A 20,239-nucleotide genomic window follows, 5' to 3' on the forward strand; every position below is an offset into this window, starting at 1 on the left:
TGGCAAGCGTCATGTCTGGAGGAAACCAGGCACTGCTCATCACCTGGCCAATACCATCCCTACAGTGAAGCATGGCGGTGGAAGCATCATGCTGTGGGGATGTTTTTCAGTGGCAGGAACTGGGAGACTAGTCAGGATCAAGGGAATGATGAATGCAGCAATGTACAGATATATCCTTGATGAAAACCTGCTCCAGAGCACTCTGGGGTGAAGGTTCATCATCCAACAGGACATCGGCCCTAAGCACACAGCCAAGATAACAAAGGAGTTTCTATGGGACAACTCCGTAAATGTCCTTGAGTGGCCCAGCCAGAGCCCAGACTTGAACCCGATTGAACATCTCTGGAGAGATCTGAAAATGGCTGTGCACCGACGCTCTCCATCCAACCTGATGGATCTTGAGAGGTCCTGCAAAGAAGAATTGGGAGAAACTGCCCAAAAATAGGTGTGCCAAGCTTGTGGCATCATACACAAAAAGACTTGAGGCTGTAATTGGTGCCAAAGGTGCTTCAACAAAGTATTGAGCAACAGTTGTGAATACTTATGGACATGTGATTTTTTTTCTTCAGTTTTTTATTTTTTATAAATTTGCAAAGATTTCAAACAAATTTCTTTCACGTTGTCATTATGGGGTATTGTTTGTAGAATGTTTGAGGAAAATAATGAATTTAATCCATTTTGGAATAAGGCTGTAACATAACAAAATGTGGAAAAAGTGAAGCGCTGTGAATATTTTCAGGATGCACTGAATGTATAGTACATAATCAATGAAAGATGTAGTGACAACACAATAATAGCCAGACTGGGCACTGCCCTGACACACTCACACTGGCCCAATGCCAGCCATATTGTTATGTCCTGACATTCTAAAGATGTTAGCTGGCAAAACTTTAAAACATCTATAGCCTGACTTTTTAGGGCAGATAACAGGTCAAATTAATTCCCATCACACTGGTATGTAGAAAAACAGGTGTCATACTACAAAACAAGTTATTAACAAGGGAGGAAAAAACACTTCCATTTTTCCCTAATTTTATATTTTATTGTCATTGAAAATGCTTTTATAACTTGAACACGCTCATGCACTTTGCAAGAACGTTCTGTGAAGAGAAACCAAAATGGGAATAAACAATGGAAGACATGTGCAACCAAGATATTAACATTTTGGTGTCAACTGGCTAATCATTTAAACTTTACTGCTCATAAATCCTTTTATGTTAACAAGCAAATCTTGGTCCACATCCATTTACTGTATCTGCTGCCATTATACGTCTCTGATGGAAGCAAACAGAAAATTATATATATAAAAAAAAAAAGTTTGGAAGAGAGCTAAATCTCTGGCCATTCAACGTGTGCAGGTTGATGGGGAGGAACAGGTAATGGGGGTGAACCTAAAACAATGGCATCGCTGAGCTCTCAATATGAGAAAGCTAACACATGTGGACTTGATTTTCATTTTCTTAAAAACAGATATCTTTTAAGAGAAGTTTTTTAAGCTGGTCTTCAAGAGGCAAAGGGGACAAAAGGACAGCAGGGCAATGAAGTGAGCTGCAGCTGAAGCAGCAACAACCTCTGCCTTGGTCAGTCATTTCAGAACAACCACACATTTTTTCAGTCCTTCTCAGCAACAAGCTTTAGCACCTTCCCAATTGCAATGGTTTTCCCTGAAAGACAAGAACATTTATTTTGTATTTTTTTTAAAACTGCAAAAATCTTCATGGAACAGAATCAGATTTAAATTACAAATCCATGTGAAAAAGAACAAGAAATTTCTGGTCACTTCGTACAAATGACACTGAAAACCAACGAGACACTCCAAAAGCATATCACATCCTGTGAGACCAGGTCATACAGTATGGACAAACTCGATGCAAAATGGATTGCGGTCTACTGTAGGCTTGTTTAATTATATGAGAACAACAAACAAACCGTATATTGACTTCTAAAGCCACTTTTTGTTTGGTCTAATCAAAGTTTTACTCAGCTGCCACAATAAATGTAATACATTTAAATCTAAATAGCCTTATTACATTCATTTGACTTCATGAGTTCTAAATATGCTTTTCATGTGGGACACTAATGTGTGCCAAATTGTGCTACATCCATATGGCGTGTCCACGCGTCAACCGGGCACTCCTTAACAAGTGATCTCTCATGACAAACGCAGAGTGGCTCACAAGCGCGATTAATACTGGCTTCCATCGATATAGTTGCGCATGTGACCGCATTTTAATTTTATATGAGAATTTGCTATTTTACAGTACCATGGAGCAGTTCAACCATCATGTGAAACATCTTGATAACGGCACTAACGAGGGAAAGAGAAACACCTGCTCAGCTCCAGCATCAGTTATAAGACTTAACACATCTATTTATCAACACCCTTACTAACATTTATCCCAGTTAACTGTAACAGAATTTTTCACTACAACTGAGGAAGTTGTAGCAAAGAAAACCTCGGATAGTTGGAATCAAGCCATGGGTATGCAAGTATTTTGAATTGGACTAAACTGAAAAATTAGCTGTCATCAAACAAGTGACCACTTACTGTGAATTTATTTTTATATCAGCTGAAGTACCTTATTTTGTTGAGGATATCCCAATGTGGAAACAGAGAGCAGAATAAAATTATATTTTGGTTGCAAAAAAAAAAAAATTGATTGTGTAAAATAGGCATATAATATCAGAATATCGATCACAGGCCCCTGAATCGAATCATATCGTGGCAGACTGAAATATCTGCAAATATCATATCACCAGAGAATCATTCAAGATTGTATCGTGATGAAATGTCCAATTTACACCCCTATTATCTAGGTGTTGCTAGCATGATTTAGAATGTTATAGCACTTAGCTAGGCATCGCTAAGATCTTTTGACATGTTGCTAGCATGTTTTAGCACTTAGCTAGGCTTTGCTAGCAATTCATTGTGTTTCAATTATCAGCATGTCATGTAATTATTTTGATGACTATTTCCCACTGATGGTCATTGCAAGTATGAGAGCAACTAGAGTTTTTAAAATCCCAAGTAAGATTAATAAATTACTTTACAAATGTTTAAATGAATATCGCAGACACTCCATTCAGGATCACATGATCATAAATGGCAAAATTACCACTGCATGCACCATTCACATCAGTTTAGCAGCCTCGTTGAAAGGCCCTGCCTGATGGGAATAGGTTGCTCAGTTTAGTTTTGAACGACCCTTCAAATAGCACCCTATTCATGGGCACAAAAAGCTGTTTGGAATTGGCCCACTGTCTACTCACCTTCATCTCGTAAGGTGAAGCGCCCCATCTGAGGGAAATCTTTGAAGGTCTCAAGGCAGATGGTCCCAGCTGTTCTCAGACGAGCAATGCATACCTGGTCCTGTTTGACAAAGCGGGGTCGTGTTTTGCTCTTCTCCCCTGTCTTTTTGTCTACCAGACAGATTAAGGCCTGTAAAGGGGCCAAAGGCACAATTAAACTACTGTGAGATAGAATTAGCTGTAAATCTAATCCGTTGGCTTGCAGTCATAGATTTCTTCACTAATGACAATGTACTCACAAAAGCATGTTAATCAGTCAATGTAAGCACTGAAACAGAATTGACACTTCACTAAGCACCACCACCCACCTTGGTTACAGTCGCTCGCAATGACGAGCTCTGCAGAACTCCCATTAGGAATTAATGCGAGACTGCTGTGAACAGCATGGTTTTTGGCTAAATATTCTCAAACAGAATGGATATTACATCGACTGGTATGAAGACTGACATTGTAATAAATTATTTCCAGACATTTTTGTGTAAAAGAAATTGTTAAATTACACACTAATTTCATTGAAAACTGCAGGGATTGTGAATCAGAATAGAGGCAGTCACATAAAAAGATAAAGGCGTCATTTGATAGCGATTACAAACTTCATGACATTAGTGTAAGTGAAAAGAACTGCTTATAACACGCTCACCATTATGTGAACTATTTACAATCACCTTTTCTAAGACCTGAATCAATACGCAAATGAATTAAGGTAAAGTTATTTGCTTTCATTTACCTTGGAGCAAATGTAGGTGTCCTCGCTGATGTTATACATGTACATTTGAAAATGAGGGCTATGACGGTTTAATCCTGCATTCTCTACGAGAGATTTATTTAAAAGAAAAAACACTGCGCGTGTCCTTTCTAGGTACATGGTATTCAAGGTAAAACTGCTCACACACATTACTACCATAGGCTCTCATTGTTAAAAAGGCAAATGCTTGTCAGAGAAAGGTCGGCAGGGCAACAGTGGCTAAGACCATATTGGTCAATTACATTTACATCAATTACCGTAATTTGCACTTCTTCAATGCAGGTGTGGATATGAAGCACTGCGTTGTAACCTGGGCAGATGATTGACTTGTGTTCAATGATGACTATCTGAAAATGACAGAAAAAAAAACACTATTTGTAATGCTGCAAAACAAAAAACAAGCCAAACGAGAACACCCCTCTTTCCGAACATAAAGGAATAGTTCACCCAAAAATTTAAATTCTCTCATTTACGCACCCTCATTTAGAAGAGTATCTCAGCTGTGTTGGCACATTAAATGCAAGTAAATAGTGGACAGAACTTTGAAGCTTCTAAAAGCATATAAAGGCAGCATAAAAGTAATCCATAAGCCTCTGGTGGTTTAATCCATGTCATCAGAAATGATATGATAGGTGTGGGTAAGAAACAGATCAATACTCCTTTTTTACTATAAATCTCCACATTTAACCAGCAAGATCGGTAGGTGGCGATATGCACAAAGAATGCAAAAAAACAAAATAAAAATGTGAAAGTATATTTATAGTAAAATAAAGGAATCAAATATTGATCAGTTTCTTTCCCACACCTTTTATATCGCTTCCTAATACATGGATATAACCACTGGAGCATTATGGATTACTTGTATGCTGCCTTTGATTTTTAGTGCTTCAAAGTTCTGGCCACCATTTACATGCATTGTGAGGACCTTTCAGAGTGGAGATATTCTTCTTAAAATATTTGTTTGCATTCTGCATAAGAAAGAAAGTTATACACATCTAGGATGGTATGAGGGTGAGTAAATGATACGAGAATTTTCATTTTTGGGTGAACTATCTCTTTAATCATGGCATGATGTGTGGAGTTACCTGGGCATCAAACGTGCGCCCAGAGTGGCAGAGGCTCTCAGCAGTGCAGAGGATGAAGCCTGGCAGGATCTCCTCCTCTTCAATACCCTTGAGTCGCAACTTCAAGTTCTCTCCAGGCACAGCATCATCAGTTTCAACATCATCAGAGAGCAGACTCAGCACCTCCACAGTGTGCTGAATACAGTCCATACAGGTAGAGGTGCACCATTCAGTCAATTACTGTCATAAGCCTCAGTTCAACATGAAGTGTAAAACTGTAGCATTCCGGTTATCTTACCCTGTTGGGCATCATCACAAGTTGCTGAGCTTTACTGATTGATCCCGATTCCAGTTTCCCCAAAACAACGGTGCCCATGTCCTGCAGACACATGAACATTATTTTGAAGAAAATCAAACTCAATTCCATCACTGCAGAATGTTAATACATCAGAATGGAGGGACAACATGCATGACAAAAATGTGTTAAATATACTCCAATACACTCACTTTATACTTATCTACTATGGGTAATCTGACTGGTCCATCACTTGATCTGTTGAAGTTTGGCAAACTCTCCAGATGTGGAATGAATGGTAGCCCTCTGTTGACAGTAGACAATAAAATCACAGACCATCATTTCAGATAAAACTTTAATTAGGAAACATTCTGTATTTTTAAAAACGTAGATTTTAGATGAAAAAGAAATTACTAATACTTTGCCATTGTAAAGCTTTAGAATGACAATGAAATAACTGCACATAAGTCATTAAGCTAACTCGCCACACTTACGTATACCAAGGGCAGTGCTCCACCGGTTCCTTTAGGTTGGCCCCAGTAAGTCCCGAACACGGCATGAAATGAATATCTTTTCTGGGGTTGAACCCAACCTTCTTCAAAAATGGAACAAGTTTCTCCTTACATTCTTCGTACCTACAGATAAATTATGAAAATAAATTTTAATGACACCAAATGTTATAACTTATAATGAATGCATCACTTGTTGAGAAACATACATTAACAATAGCTATTGAATATAAATGTCCAATTACTGACCTCTCTAAACTCCAGTTCACTGTAGGGTCATCCATTTTGTTTACAAGAACAATCAAATGCTTTACTCCAGCAGTTTTGGCCAACATGGCATGCTCTCGTGTCTGACCTCCTTTCTCAAAGCCTGTTTCAAACTCTCCTTTCCTTGCAGAGATTACCTTTAGAAAAAAATAATGACAGCTATTAATAGAGGCTTTTGGTCTTAAGTCAAAGCATTTTGAGTTCAACATCTGTATTCAAACAGCACCATCTACTGTCTGCTTTTATCATATTCAATATGGTCACTGTTCAGCAGCAGTTTTTGAACTGCAGACAACATGAGTGATGATTTGTATGGCTGTCCTTCAGTGCCTATTCACTGCCATGACTCACAAGTACTGCCAAATCAGCCTGTGATGCACCGCCAATCATGTTGGGGACGAAACTTTTGTGGCCTGGTGCATCCAGAATGGTAAAGTGTTTTTTCTCTGTCTCGAAGTATGCACGTCCAACTTCCACAGTCTTTCCCTTGTCCCTCTCCTCCTGGTTTGTGTCAAGGGCCCATGAGAGGTACCTGAGAAAAACACTTTACTATAAAAATCTTTAAGAAATAACTGTGGTTACAAACCAGTTTTGTTTGGACTAGAGATGTGTAGGTATTTTTCTCATGATATTGCAATATATAATATTGCAACACGAATACAACATTTGTATCTTTGAATTACTATTTTATAATGTATGCATTCATATCATTTCAGTTAGAAAATTCAGATGCTCTGATAAAGTAAAAGGATAGTTCACCCAAAATTGAAAATTCTCTCATAATGTTTTTAACTTCATGCCATGCCAGACTGTCTTTCTTCAGCAGAACAATTTTTTTTTTAGAAGAAGAATATTTAATCTCTGTAGGTCCATAAAATACAAAAGAATGAGTGCCAACTTTTTGAAGCTCCAAAAAGTACATTTACCCATCAGAAAAGTAATCCACACGACTCCAGTGGTCTAATTAATGTCTTCTGAAGATAAGCGCTACGAGTGTAAGAAATAGATCAATATTTAGAACCTTTTTTACTAAAAATGTTCGCTTCCGGCCAGCTTGAGGTTTGTACGTTGAGGGTGGAGTTCAAAATGCCTCATGTGACGTGCGGAAGCCTCCTCTGCATAGATATTCAACTGTAGATGCCTCATTATAGCCATTTCTATAGACCACACTACTGTTTCCACAAAAGCAGTTTACGCAGCAGTCTGAGCCAGGAGGTCGGTCTGAGGCATCTCCTTCATTCGTTCACTCACTCACTCACTCACTTTCAAACTGTTCTCTTTGTTCACCATTCCAAGATGGCACTGCAGCTGACATATTCAAACCAGCCAAATGAGACATTTATGTATGACTCTCTATGCTCCTCTGTTGTAAACAACACTGCACTTCAATTTTATTTCACATGTCAGTTCTCATGTGAACACTTGAATTTTCAATTTCTTACACCTAGTGTTTTGATTCAGAAGACATTACTTAATCCACAGGAGTCGTATGGATTACTTTTATGAAGGCAATATGTGCTTTTATGGGGCTTCAAAAATGTGGAACCCATTCAGTTGCATTTTATGGACCTACAGAGCTGAAATATTCTCCTAAAATCTTCATTTCTTTTCTGCAGAAGTCAGTCATACACATCCGGGATGCCATGAGGGCGAGTAAATTAGACTTTATTTTGGGGTGAACTAATCCTTCAACTGCTGTGCTGAAAGTACAAAGCTGGAAACCACACAATTACCAAGTTTCCCTATTCTTCTCCTTGGCTTCCTTCTCATACTTCTCCAGAGTTCGTTTGTCCACCATTCCTGTTAAATACCTGCAAGGGAGAGGCATAGAGCAGACCCATCAGAAATGGGGGCTGGAGAAACCCACAATATCTGACAACAACACAGCATCAACGCACAACAACTCACATGATTTGTCCTCCAATAGTTGACTTGCCAGCATCTGGTGGAATAGAAGATAAGAGCGATCCAGGGTGAGGACAGGACAGATAAAGGTGGTGAACTCACTGTTCTCTAATGCTGTTTTAAAAGTGTTTGCCATGATGCTATTGAGAAGAATTAAGCAGTTAAGAGGCCTATTTCACCAAAAGAAACTACAGAATCTTTGAGCTCATTGGAATTATCAATTATATTTACCAGCAAGTATGCACACAAGTTTGAAAGACATACAAAGATGCATTAAATAATTTTGTCGGAAATAAAATAGTATGATAAAAAAAGTTAATGCAATAACAGACACTGTAATATGACACAAGATGGGGGAAATCTTTGCAAGCATAATTCCATAGTGTCCAAATTATTATTAAACCATGTAAAAACAATCTGTAAACACTAACCGACATGGCCAATGAAGACCACATTAACATGCTCCCTCTTGGGGGCATTTGGCTGTGTAGGGACGACTTTAGGGGTTGGCACTTCCTCCTCTTCCTCCATTGTTTCCTCTTGTGGGGAGTCTTCTTCAGCCTGACCTGCATCTCCTCCAGCGCCGCCTCCCGGCTCTGCCTCAGCCTCACTAGGCTCACTCCCTTTCTGCTCCCAGGTGTCATCTGTTGCCATCTCTACATCACCGTTCTCCATGGGTGGAGCTGATGCCAAAACCAACATTTCACAGCAGTTATTGACAGAGAACTGTTCAAGAATGTTAGTTCAATGTCAATGAGTTAAACATAATTTCCTTTCTGACTAATATTGCTACTTTTGGGTCAATATAAGTGTTTTTACACAATATTTTTCAAATTGTAGCAAAATAGACAAGTAACATCTGCAAATACAATAACAGGTTTCAACGCAAAGGATTTTTTCTACTGGCCGGGTCGGTCCAGTGCTTCAGAATTTTACTTGCCCTGCCAAAATATTCACTGACCCAAACACAAAAATAGCTGATACATAATGGCTTCAAAATAATGTGTCCAAAGCTTAATTATTATACATACATGCACACAGTCAGCCAAAAGTTTGGAATAATGTACAGATTTTGCTCTTATGAAAAGAAATCGGTTCACCAAAGTGGGATTCAACTGATCACAAAGTCAGGACATTAATAATGTGAATTACAATTTGAAAAAAAAAAAAAAATAAAACCAATTCAGAACTTCTGAAACTACTTCAAATAGTTATTAAAAAATCCTCAGCTTTGCAGATCCTTGCCATTCTAGCTGTCAGTTTGTCCAGATACTCAAGTGACATTTCACCCCACACTTCCTGTAGCACTTGCCATAGATGTGACTGTCTTCTCACGCACCTTACAGTCTAGCTAATCCCACAAAACCTCAATGGGGTTAAGATCCATAACCCTCTTTACTGATTATTTGTTGTCCAATGTCTGTTTCTTTAACCTTTTCTTTTTGAATTTGTTTCAAAAGTGTCTTTTCTTTGTAATTCTTCCCATAAGGCCTGCACCCCTGAGTCTTCTCTTTAATGTTGTACATGAAACTGGTGTTGAGTGGGAAGAATTCAATGAAGCTGTCAGCTGAGGACATGCGAGGCGTCTATTTCTCAAACTAGAGACTCTGATGCTTCTTGTTTAGTTAAGCTTAATTTAACAAACCAAATAGCTTTCAGCTGTGTTGATATAATGGCAAGTGATTTTTTTTGTATCAAATTAGCAATTTAGTATGATTACTCAAGGTTAAGGTGTTGGAGTGATGGCTGCTGGAAATGGGGCCTGTTTAGATTTGATCAAAAAATAAATTTTTCAAATAGTGATGGTGCTGTTTTTTTTACATCAGTAATGTCCTGACTAGGGTTGCAACGGTATGAGATTTTCACGGTATGATAACAGTCTTAGAAAATAAATATGTTTCACAGTATTACACAAGTATCATCAGTGAAAACAGAAGGGTCATTTTATTTATTTATTTTTGAGCAAACACTATTCAAATTGAAACCATTTATTTTATTGAAGTATGTGTAAAAAAGTCTCCCTTTTGAAAATAAAATAAACAGAATAAATATGAAAACTAACAGAATTATAATAAACCTAATTATAAACATGATAAAAATATCATGTAACTATAACATGTTATATAACTAAAGCATGTCAGTTTACATGTTAAATGAACTACTAAATGAAAAATAATATCAGCTGTGTGAGCTTTTGAAGTAATGTCCTATGATTATTAACAGTTAACATATACTGTAGGTGCGCCACAGTGAGGTCATACTGTTCCTGTCTGTACCTTTATCTCAGTGCTTCTCAACTGGTTTTGCTTCAGGACAGATTTTACATTGGACATCAAGTGGCGACCTGCCATAGATTAAACATAACCTGTATTTAATGTATCTTGGGTTGCATTTCCTTTTATGTTGCATAGTTTTGTTCATGGTTTTCCAGTACAAGGACATGCATCAAGTGACATTATTTTTGTTGTTGATATCAAAATCTACAGTCAGGTCCATAAATATTGGGACATCTACACAATTCTAATCTTTTTGGCTCTATACACCACCACAATGGATTTGAACTGAAACGAACAAGATGTGCTTTAACTGCAGACTTTCAGCTTTAATTTGAGGGTATTTACATCCAAATCAGGTGAACGGTGTAGGAATTACAACAGTTTGTATATGTGCCCAAAAGTAATGGGACAATTGGCTGCTCAGCTGTTCCATGGCCAGGTGTGTGTTATTCCCTCATTATCCCATTTACAAGGAGCAGATAAAAGGTCCAGAGTTCATTTCAAGTGTGCTATTTGCATTTGGAATCTGTTGCTGTCAACTCTCAATATGAGATCCAAAGAGCTGTCACTATCAGTGAAGCAAGCCATCATTAGGCTGTAAAATCAAAACAAACCCATCAGAGAGATAGCAAAAACATTAGGTGTGGCCAAATCAACTGTTTGGAACATTCTAAAAAGAAAGAACGCACCGGTGAGCTCAGCAACACCAAAAGATCCAGAAGACCACGGAAAACAACTGTGGTGGATGACCGAAGAATTCTTTCCCTGGTGAAGAAAACACCCTTCACAACAGTGGGCAGATCAAGAACACTCTCCAGGAGGTAGGTGTATGTGTGTCAAAGTCAACAATCAAGAGAAGACTTCACCAGAGTGAATACAGAGGGTTCACAACATGATGTAAACCATGGGTGAGCCTCAAAAACAAGAAGGCCAGATTAGAGTTTGCCAAACAACATCTAAAAAAGCCTTCACAGTTCTGGAACAACATCCTATGGACAGATGAGACAAAGATCAACTTGTACCAGAGTGATGGGAAGAGAAGAGTATGGAGAAGGAAAGGAACTGCTCATGATCCAAAGCATACCACCTCATCAGTGAAGCATGGTGGTGGTAGTGTCATGGCGTGGGCATGTATGGCTGCCAATGGAACTGGTTCTCTTGTATTTATTGATGATGTGACTGCTGACAAAAGCAGCAGGATGAATTCTGAAGTGTTTCGGGCAATATTATCTGCTCATATTCAGCCAAATGCTTCAGAACTCATTGGACGGCGCTTCACAGTACAGATGGACAATGACCCGAAGCATACTGCAAAAGCAACCAAAGAGTTTAAGGGAAAGAAGTGGAATGTTATGCAATGGCCAAGTCAATCACCTGACCTGAATCCGATTGAGCATGCATTTCACTTGCTGAAGACAAAACTGAAGGGAAAATGCCCCAAGAACAAGCCGGAACTGAAGACAGTTGCAGTAGAGGCCTGGCAGAGCATCACCATGGATGAAACCCAGCGTCTGGTGATGTCTATGCGTTCCAGACTTCAGGCTGTAATTGACTGCAAAGGATTTGCAACAAAGTATTAAAGTGAAAGTTTGATTTATGATTGTTAATCTGTCCCATTACTTTTGGTCCCTTAAAAAGTGGGAGGCACATATACAAACTGTTGTAATTCCTACACCGTTCACCTGATTTGGATGTAAATACCCTCAAATTAAAGCTGAAAGTCTGCAGTTAAAGCACATCTTGTTTCATTTAAAATCCATTGTGGTGGTGTATAGAGCCAAAAAGATTAGAATTGTGTCGATGTCCCAATATTTATGGACCTGACTGTATTTACTTATGAGCCCATTATTATCCTGTTTGTTAACTAATATTACATATTTATACACATATTACACAGAAGGAAAGGCTCATTATCATGGTTAGGTCAGTGTGCTAGTCTTAAATAATAGTAATAATAATAAATTCATGCATTTATGAAAAATAAGTACTAGCTGAAACGCATCTTGAAACTTTAACTACAACTGCCACTGTTGGTATAAAATGAGGTCTAATAGATTCTACCTTTAGATTATTTAATATGAAACTAGAACATTGTCAAAATATAACAGTTACTTTTACTCATGTAAAATCCTGAAACAAATTTGTAAAGGCGATGGTGCTTAATTTAACCATGGCATTGCTCTTTCCCTGCTGTCCGCAACCCTGTCTGAATAGACCAGTTGAGAAACACTGCTTTAACTCTCTCTCACACTGGTATAACGCTGCTACCCTAGTCCTAACTATACTTTGTGATCAGCCGAAAGCCACTTTGACGATTTAAAGTACCAATTTCCTTCCAAAGCAGCTAAATCTGTACATTATTCCAAACTTTTGGCCGCCAATGTGTGTACTACACTAAGGTGGCAGCAAATCAACATCTTTCATTTGTTTTGAGTCCTTAAAACATTGATAAAGCACGAAACAAGTCTAATTATACTTTATTCAGAACATCGTAACTACTAAGAGACTTTATCAGTGTTTAAATATCATCTGTGTTTTCCCTGCAAATGACAACAAAGCATATAATTTTGTGAACTGCTGTGCAGGACCATCAAGCCATATAAAAAAAAAGACAACATAGGACGTAATTAAAACCTGTAATTACTTTTAGGCTATGTTGTCTTTTTAAAGCCATTAGTCACTTTTAAATAATCCAGCTCCTTTCTCTCCTCGTTAAACGGGATTACCGAACTAAACGAGTGACATGCCTCCTCTGTCATAAGAAGCTGATCCTCGTTCATTCATGAATTTAATGAGAAAATGGGGCGTATTCGTTCAATAGCTCAAATCAACGATATGCGCTTTCACAGCCCACACTCCAACCCCATTGGCTCACACTCAGTCTTAACATGTGGGAAAAGCAACCAAAGTGCCTCAAGATTCAAACAAGTGCAGTATTGCGGCAGCAGCAGTTTAGAACTGTTACGTGCTGATTGCAAAGTCGCAGATTTTTAGGGGAGCTGAGATGAATTTTATGGGGGATGAAGCCCCTCCGTAATAGAGCTTGAAATCATGATCGTGCCTAGAGACTGCAATGTCAAGGCATAGGATATAGTAAATAAGTATTTTTAATAATTCTATCTTGTCTGCGATCAACCTAAATTGATTAGATCATTTCTGAAGCCATGGATTTAACCACCGGCATTATATGTATTACTTTTCACTTGCATTGTATGGACCTACAGTGCTGAGGTATCTTCCTAAAAATAAAAGTTGCACATCTGGGACGGCATGAGGGTGAGCAGATGAGAGAATTAATTTTTTTTGGTGAACTATTCCTTTATCCCTCTGGGGTCTGAGGGTGTTTTGGGCCCTGGAGAAGTTTTGACATGCCTTGACATTTGTGCTTTTTTCAGTTGCTTAAAAACACATTAATGGCTAAAGTCTGATTACACTGTATTCAGCACAAACTGGGCTACAATAATATGTGAGCAACGTGTGTGTACATGTTTGTATTTTTGAGAAAATAACCTTTATGCAAGGTTTTTGAAAAAACTAAATTGTTAAGTCACTGAAATAAGGCCATATAAACGCATACTAATAATTTGTCCACAAGGTTTTTTAGAACTGGATCTTGTAGCCTAGAGGTTTTGTTACAAAATGATGTGAAAACCATCATGATCACTCAATCATACAGTAACTGAACTTTTGTAAGACAATTTTATTGTTGAAAGCTCATATGTGAAGAGGCATGAACTCTCATGAATACTGATTGTAATTCACACCTGAGGAGACGAAAGACCTATCAATGACGAATGTGACAAAGAGAATGAATGTGAGGAGACTTAAATGATCAAAATCAAGTTATAAGTTAAAAGAAGTAATCTGACTATCCATTAACCTTTACATAAAGACTTTATTTAAATTTAGACCTACACTACTGTTTAAAAGAAGTCTCTTCTGCTCACCAAGACTGCATTTATTTGATCCAAAATACAGTAAAAACATTGTGTGAACTCATTTTACAATTTAAAAGAACAGTTTTCTGTTTGAATATATTGTAAAATGGAATTTGTGACCAAAGCTGAATTTTCAGCATCATTACTGCAGTCTTCAGTGTCACATGATCCTTCAGAAATCATTATAAAATGGTGATTTTCTAATATGGGCATATTTAAAGTGTATTTTACTCATTTAACCCTAACACATATTTGCAAGCACAAGCTTTGTTGATGATAATGAGGCAGCATAAACACTAGTTAAAATATAATCTAAACATTCATATTATTTTACATCATATTACATATCAGATTTATATCATACAACATACAATTTAAATGCCTGCTTTAGCCGAAACAACATTTAAATGTAACTAAAACTTGCTTATTAGGACATATTTCAAATTTAAATACGCTGAATCCTGTCTGGCAAGTCTGGAAACAGTCCCACTAATAAAATTTGTACATGTTTATATAAAATAGTATGTCAACTAACGAAAACTAAATGACTTACTCGTCCTAAATTGTATCCTTGGCTGGATCAAATCTCTCTTCAAAATACAAAAGTTCATAGGAGTCTCGCTCTTCTTCTGAGGAAATTGTGTAACTCTTCCTTCCTATGCAGGAGTTTCATCGCCTGTATATCGTTAGAAACACGCAGTAAAATTAATGAATTGTTTACAACAAACCTCTGAACACTGTCGGGGGCGTTTCCCATTTGCCTTGATCGCTTCAGCACATCAGCATATGAATGGCACGCTCTGCTGGTGGGTGGGATCACATTATCTATAATTAGATGAACCGGTAAAAACTGTACATTGCTTTGTTTCATACAGATTACATTAAAGGAGAATATTTGTTTTAAATGTGAATTATTTTATTTAAAAGTAGAAATCTTAAACTTTATTTAGACATATGTTTAATGTTTGTGTGATAAGTATTCGCAGAGTTTGTTCATTTTTGTGGCGTGTTTCAGAAATATGCTTGTGAACCCAGACACTGCTGAAAGCGCACCCTTTTTATTTTCTTTATTTTACAAAACCACAAGGTTTTGTTGTTATTGTGAGTGTACACAAATAAAAGTAGACCCTTTATAGTCTCTAATGATGTCTTGCACTTATCTGTATTCCCCAAAATGACGGAGTATTTTAAGTTGTTTCCACTGTAATGACGAAAATATGCAGCAGGATGCGCCGGCGTGTCCGTCGACCCCAGAGGGTTAAGCCATGGCAACATTCGTTTTAATATTGCTCGGCAATAGGGCTGGGATAAACGATTAATCTAGCGATTTATTTTTTCGATGCATCGATTAATCTAACGATTCATTTTTTCAGTCCGATTCGATTAATCGACTTGTGACAACACCGGTAATACCGGTTTCATCGGGGGTGGGGGTGTATAAAATGTTAAAAAAAATTATTTGCCGGGAGTTTGATTGACTGGCGATCTGATCAATCAATCATAATACGCCATTTTTTCCGACAAAGTAGTCAGGAGAGAGAAGATTAACGTTAGTGGATTTGAATAATGGATTGTAGGCTACTGTACTGACATCTTTCCGCGGTTAAAACAACAGTCCTTCTGATGCAGGCTACATTCATGTTTAGCCTATTTGATGCTATAAATTAACCAAGGAAAAGATGATCGGTTCACGAGCAGCTTTAACTGAGGCAATCTGTCAGGACATATTAAAGAGCCACAAAATAGTAGGCCTATTTATGGTTTAATTTTCTTTGAATGACCAAATTTGAAAGTTGAGACTTTATTAAATGTTACCTGCTTGGTCCTGTCTGTCAGCGCGTTGTCAGTGTCCTCTATGTATTTTTCACGACATTCATAGCTATAAGCGCATTATTAATAGCTATAAGCAAAAACTTTAGGTGTCGACAACGTATTATGAAAAAAACAACATGATTTCATATCAGGTAGCCCACACATTATACACCTTTGTGTGAAGATCTGGGAATACTAGTGATGGCACCCCTGCCTTTAACCCTCTGGGGTCGATGGATGCGCCGGTGCATCCATCGTCATTACAGCGGAAACAACATAAAATTCTCCGTCATTTTGGGGCATACAGATACGTGTAAGACATCATTAGAGACTATAAAGGGTCTACTTTTATTTGTGTACACTCACAATAACAACAAAACCTTGTGCATTTGTAAAATAAATAAAAAGTGTGAGCTGTCAGCAGTCTCTGTGTTCTTGAGCATATTTCTGAAACATCACAAAAATGAACAAACTCTGCGAATATTTACACAAGCATGACACATATCTAAAGAAAGCTTAAAATGTTTACTTTTAAATAAAACAATTCAAATTTAAAACAAATATTATCCTGCAATGTAATTGAAACTAAGCGATGTACAATTTCTCCTGTCTCAACTAATTATCACTAATGTGATCACACCCACAGACAGAGGGCGCTATTCATACACTAATGTGCTGAGGCCATCAATGCAAATGGTGAACGCCCCCGACTGTGTCTTAAAAACAACAAGTTCGTTAATTTTTCTGCACATCTGAAAGACAGCACGATTCACAAATGAGAAAACTCCTGCATAGGAAGGAAGAGTTACACATTTTCCTCAGAAGTGTGGGACTCTGATGAACGTTTGTACTTTGAAAAGAGACTTGATCCAACCGAGAATCCAATTTAGGACAAGTCAGTCATTTAGTCTTCATTAGCTGACATGTTATTTTATATAAACATGTACATATTTTACTAGTGGGACTGTTTCCAGACTTCCAAATATGTCCTAATATGCAAGTTTGTTACATTGAAATGGAGTGGTGGTAGTGTAGTGGTCTAAGCACATAACTGGTAATCTGGTAATCAAAAGGATGCTGGTTCGAGCCCCACAGTGTGTTCTTGAGCAAGGCACTTAACTCCAGGTTGCTCTGGGGGGATTGTCCCTGTAATAAGTGCACTGTAAGTCGCTTTGGATAAAAGCGTCTGCCAAATACATAAATGTTTCGGCTAAACCAGGCATTTAAATTGTATTGTAATGTAAATTGTATTTATAATTATAAATATAAGTAATATGATATAAAAATAATATGAATGTTTAGATTTTATTTTAACTAGTGTTTATGCTGCCTCATTATCATCAACAAAGCTTGTGCTTGCAAATATGTGTTCAGGTTAAATGAGTAAAATACACTTTAAATATGCCCATATTAGAAAATCACCATTTTATAATGATTTCTGAAGGATCATGTGACACTGAAGACTGCAGTAATGATGCTGAAAATTCAGCTTTGACCACAAATTCCATTTTACAATATATTCAAACAGAAAACTGTTCTTTTAAATTGTAAAATGAGTTCACACAATGTTTTTACTGTATTTTGGATCAAATAAATGCAGTCTTGGTGAGCAGAAGAGACTTCTTTTAAACAGTAGTGTAGGTCTAAATTTAAATAAAGTCTTTATGTAAAGGTTAATGGATAGTCAGATTACTTTTACTTAAAACTTGATTTTGATCATTTAAGTCTCCTCACATTCATTCTCTTTGTCACATTCGTCATTGATAGGTCTTTCGTCTCAGGTGTGAATTACAATCAGTATTCATGAGAGTTCATGCCTCTTCACATATGAGCTTTCAACAATAAAACTGTCTTACAAAAGTTCAATTACTATATTGTTTTGTATGAATGAGTGATCATGATGGTTTTCACATCATTTTGTAGCAAAACCTCTAGGCTACAAGATCCAGTTCTAAACTTTGTTGACAAATGTTTAGTATGTGTTATATGGCTTTATTTCAATTACTTACAATTCAAAAACCTTGCATAAAGGTTATTTTCTCAAAAATACAAACATGTACACACACGTTGCTCACATATTATTGTAGCCCAGTTTGTGCTGAATACAGTGTAATCAGACTTTAGCCATTAATGTGTTTTTAAGCAACTGAAAAAGCACAAATGTCAAGGCATGTCAAAACTTCTCCAGGGCCCAAAACACCCTCAGACCCCAGAGGGTTAAGCTTAGTTAGCTGGCGGTCAAATGGAATGTAGACAAGCACATTTGAAAAATAACTTTTGTATCACAACTATGGGGATGTAAAGCAAAATGTGGTTATGTCTCAGTATTTACTTACACTCAGGCTCTGATACTTCCACATTGGCATCTGTATTGGGACCTGTGGAAAGAAACAATGCTTACAGCTTAATTGTGTAGAACAGGCAGATTTACCACAGTTGGTTGTTTTGAAAGACAAAAATGCATGCCAATTTTCCAACTTGCAAAATTGATTTGTGGTAAGACAGAACATAGCATGGGACAATTAACAAAAGTCAAGTTTTCTGAACTCAAAACAATCTCTATCAAAAAGTCGTCTTTGTATGGCTAAAATAATAAACATTTACCAAATATTTCAGGAGGTGAATTGACTGCAACTGCAAAATTGAAATCATCCCATTAATGCGCTCTCATTTTTCACATTCCCATAGACTCATTGCTTGTTACTATAAATGTTAAGAAATTGCCTCTTTACATTTGTAATGCAAAAACTTTAACTTTGAAAAGTTACAAAACCAGATCATACTACTTTAATAAACTCCATTACACGCTACACTGATCATAATCAGAAAACCGCCAGTCAGTGCCAATAAACACACTGTGCTCAAACACAACACACTCATAAAGGCCTCTGGTAAGAGTTTAGTAAATTAGCTATTGTAGAAACATTTAATAGTATGTTCAGTTGCCATCATCTACCTTCTGTGTTTCTAGAATTAGATGGTGAAACAGATAGGTGACTTTCTCTAGTTATTAGGGCAACAATTGGCTTTTATTGTTAAACCAAACAGGCACAGCACATAAGTGTACACAATGTCATCAGTAACCCCACCCTCAGGAATTCCGCAAAAAGAAAAAGAGGCCCTCCAAAAACAGCATTCAACCAAATGGAGAAACCGATTGATTATGAAGAGTTTGGCCCCTAATCATCAGTTTTGCTGGTACTGCCATGATGATGACCCCTTGTGCAAGTGAGAAAAAGGCAGTCACGTGACTTCAGATTCGAGTTTCTGTCCAGCGAACCAAGTGAAAACACTTCGCAATCTTTATTTCTAACAAAACATGTTTAGTTTTCGTCTCGTGGCGCTTTATTAGCACCCATACTTAAGTGGCCATCAAACTGATTCACTTTCTAACACGAACAGCTGGTACGGTCTTATTTATTAACGTTATGCGTTCAATGAACACTTCTAAACAATTTCAAATGCATTTAAGTTGTCTTGTTAAGGTCCGAACTGCTCGGTTCGTGTAATACCAACACGTTGGCACCGTTTCCGCTTCGTTGTTAGAGACTATACTGTAGCATCGATGCTAAGCAGCGGCGCTGGGTTTCTGAGAACAAGCGTGTGCGAGGCTAACAGCTAACGCGGCTAACAGACTGGTGAAATCATGTTAAATAACCGGGGAACTCACCGACTGACTCCGCCGTTTCCGCGCAGTCCTTCTGCAGGAATACTGGGATGAACTCTGCGGCGTTAATGTTGGGGACAAAAGGCTTGGCGCCCACGTTTAGGCTGGTAGTCAAAGCGTTGGAAAGTTGCACGTCGACCTGGGCCTCGACATCGTCCTCCTGATCCCAGGAATCAGGGGCAGTGTCTACCGCGTCCATCGCCACACAGCTGGTGCACAGACACACTTTAAAGCCACGTACTTGATAACTCTCGTGTCCGGCCCTATGGTCAGCCCTTGCGTCGTTCAAACTTACCGTTTGTGGCGTTGTGGCCTTCCTCCCCGTTTTTGTTGAAATCAAACAGCCGGTGTCTCTCAGCAAGGGGCGAGCGAAAGGGAGGTTTGACTAAGCAGTCGGAACGGTTCTCCTCGTGTGCGCTGACGACTCTTCCGACCTCGTGGACCACGGCAGG

General features: G+C 37.9%; 1 protein-coding gene across 2 annotated transcripts; it reads right to left on the reverse strand.

Moving 5' to 3' along the window:
• Nucleotides 1-1,014: 1,014 nt before the first annotated feature.
• On the reverse strand, nucleotides 1,015-20,218 carry LOC127647258 (eukaryotic peptide chain release factor GTP-binding subunit ERF3A). Of its 2 annotated transcripts, XM_052131402.1 has the most exons (15): nucleotides 20,083-20,218; nucleotides 19,791-19,996; nucleotides 18,457-18,498; nucleotides 8,526-8,777; nucleotides 8,098-8,131; nucleotides 7,923-8,000; nucleotides 6,541-6,721; nucleotides 6,172-6,326; nucleotides 5,908-6,048; nucleotides 5,626-5,719; nucleotides 5,417-5,497; nucleotides 5,140-5,313; nucleotides 4,312-4,401; nucleotides 3,271-3,439; nucleotides 1,017-1,664 (listed from the first exon to the last, which is right to left on the reverse strand). In XM_052131402.1, the coding sequence occupies exons 2-15, from the start codon at nucleotides 19,984-19,986 to the stop codon at nucleotides 1,612-1,614; spliced, it is 1,740 nt and encodes a 579-aa protein (XP_051987362.1). In that variant the 5' UTR covers nucleotides 19,987-19,996; nucleotides 20,083-20,218; the 3' UTR covers nucleotides 1,017-1,611. The 2 variants fall into 2 exon arrangements, with proteins under 2 accessions (XP_051987363.1, XP_051987362.1); XM_052131403.1 differs by lacking the exon at nucleotides 19,791-19,996 and having other exon boundaries at nucleotides 1,015-1,664; nucleotides 20,083-20,187.
• Nucleotides 20,219-20,239: the final 21 nt, after the last annotated feature.

The sequence above is a fragment of the Xyrauchen texanus genome, chromosome 8 (assembly GCF_025860055.1).
Source record: "Xyrauchen texanus isolate HMW12.3.18 chromosome 8, RBS_HiC_50CHRs, whole genome shotgun sequence".
Classification (NCBI taxonomy): domain Eukaryota; kingdom Metazoa; phylum Chordata; class Actinopteri; order Cypriniformes; family Catostomidae; genus Xyrauchen; species Xyrauchen texanus.

Bases quoted from the DNA above. Each gene is read 5' to 3' on its own strand.
- LOC127647258 (XM_052131402.1), bottom strand. From the start codon at position 19,986: ATGGACGCGGTAGACACTGCCCCTGATTCCTGGGATCAGGAGGACGAT. The intron at 18,499-19,790 runs GTGAGTTCCCCG...TTCTTTCCACAG, and splicing joins GGAAACGGCGGAGTCAGTCG to GTCCCAATACAGATGCCAAT. The intron at 6,049-6,171 runs GTCAGTAATTGG...ATTTATCTGTAG, and splicing joins GTGAACTGGAGTTTAGAGAG to GTACGAAGAATGTAAGGAGA.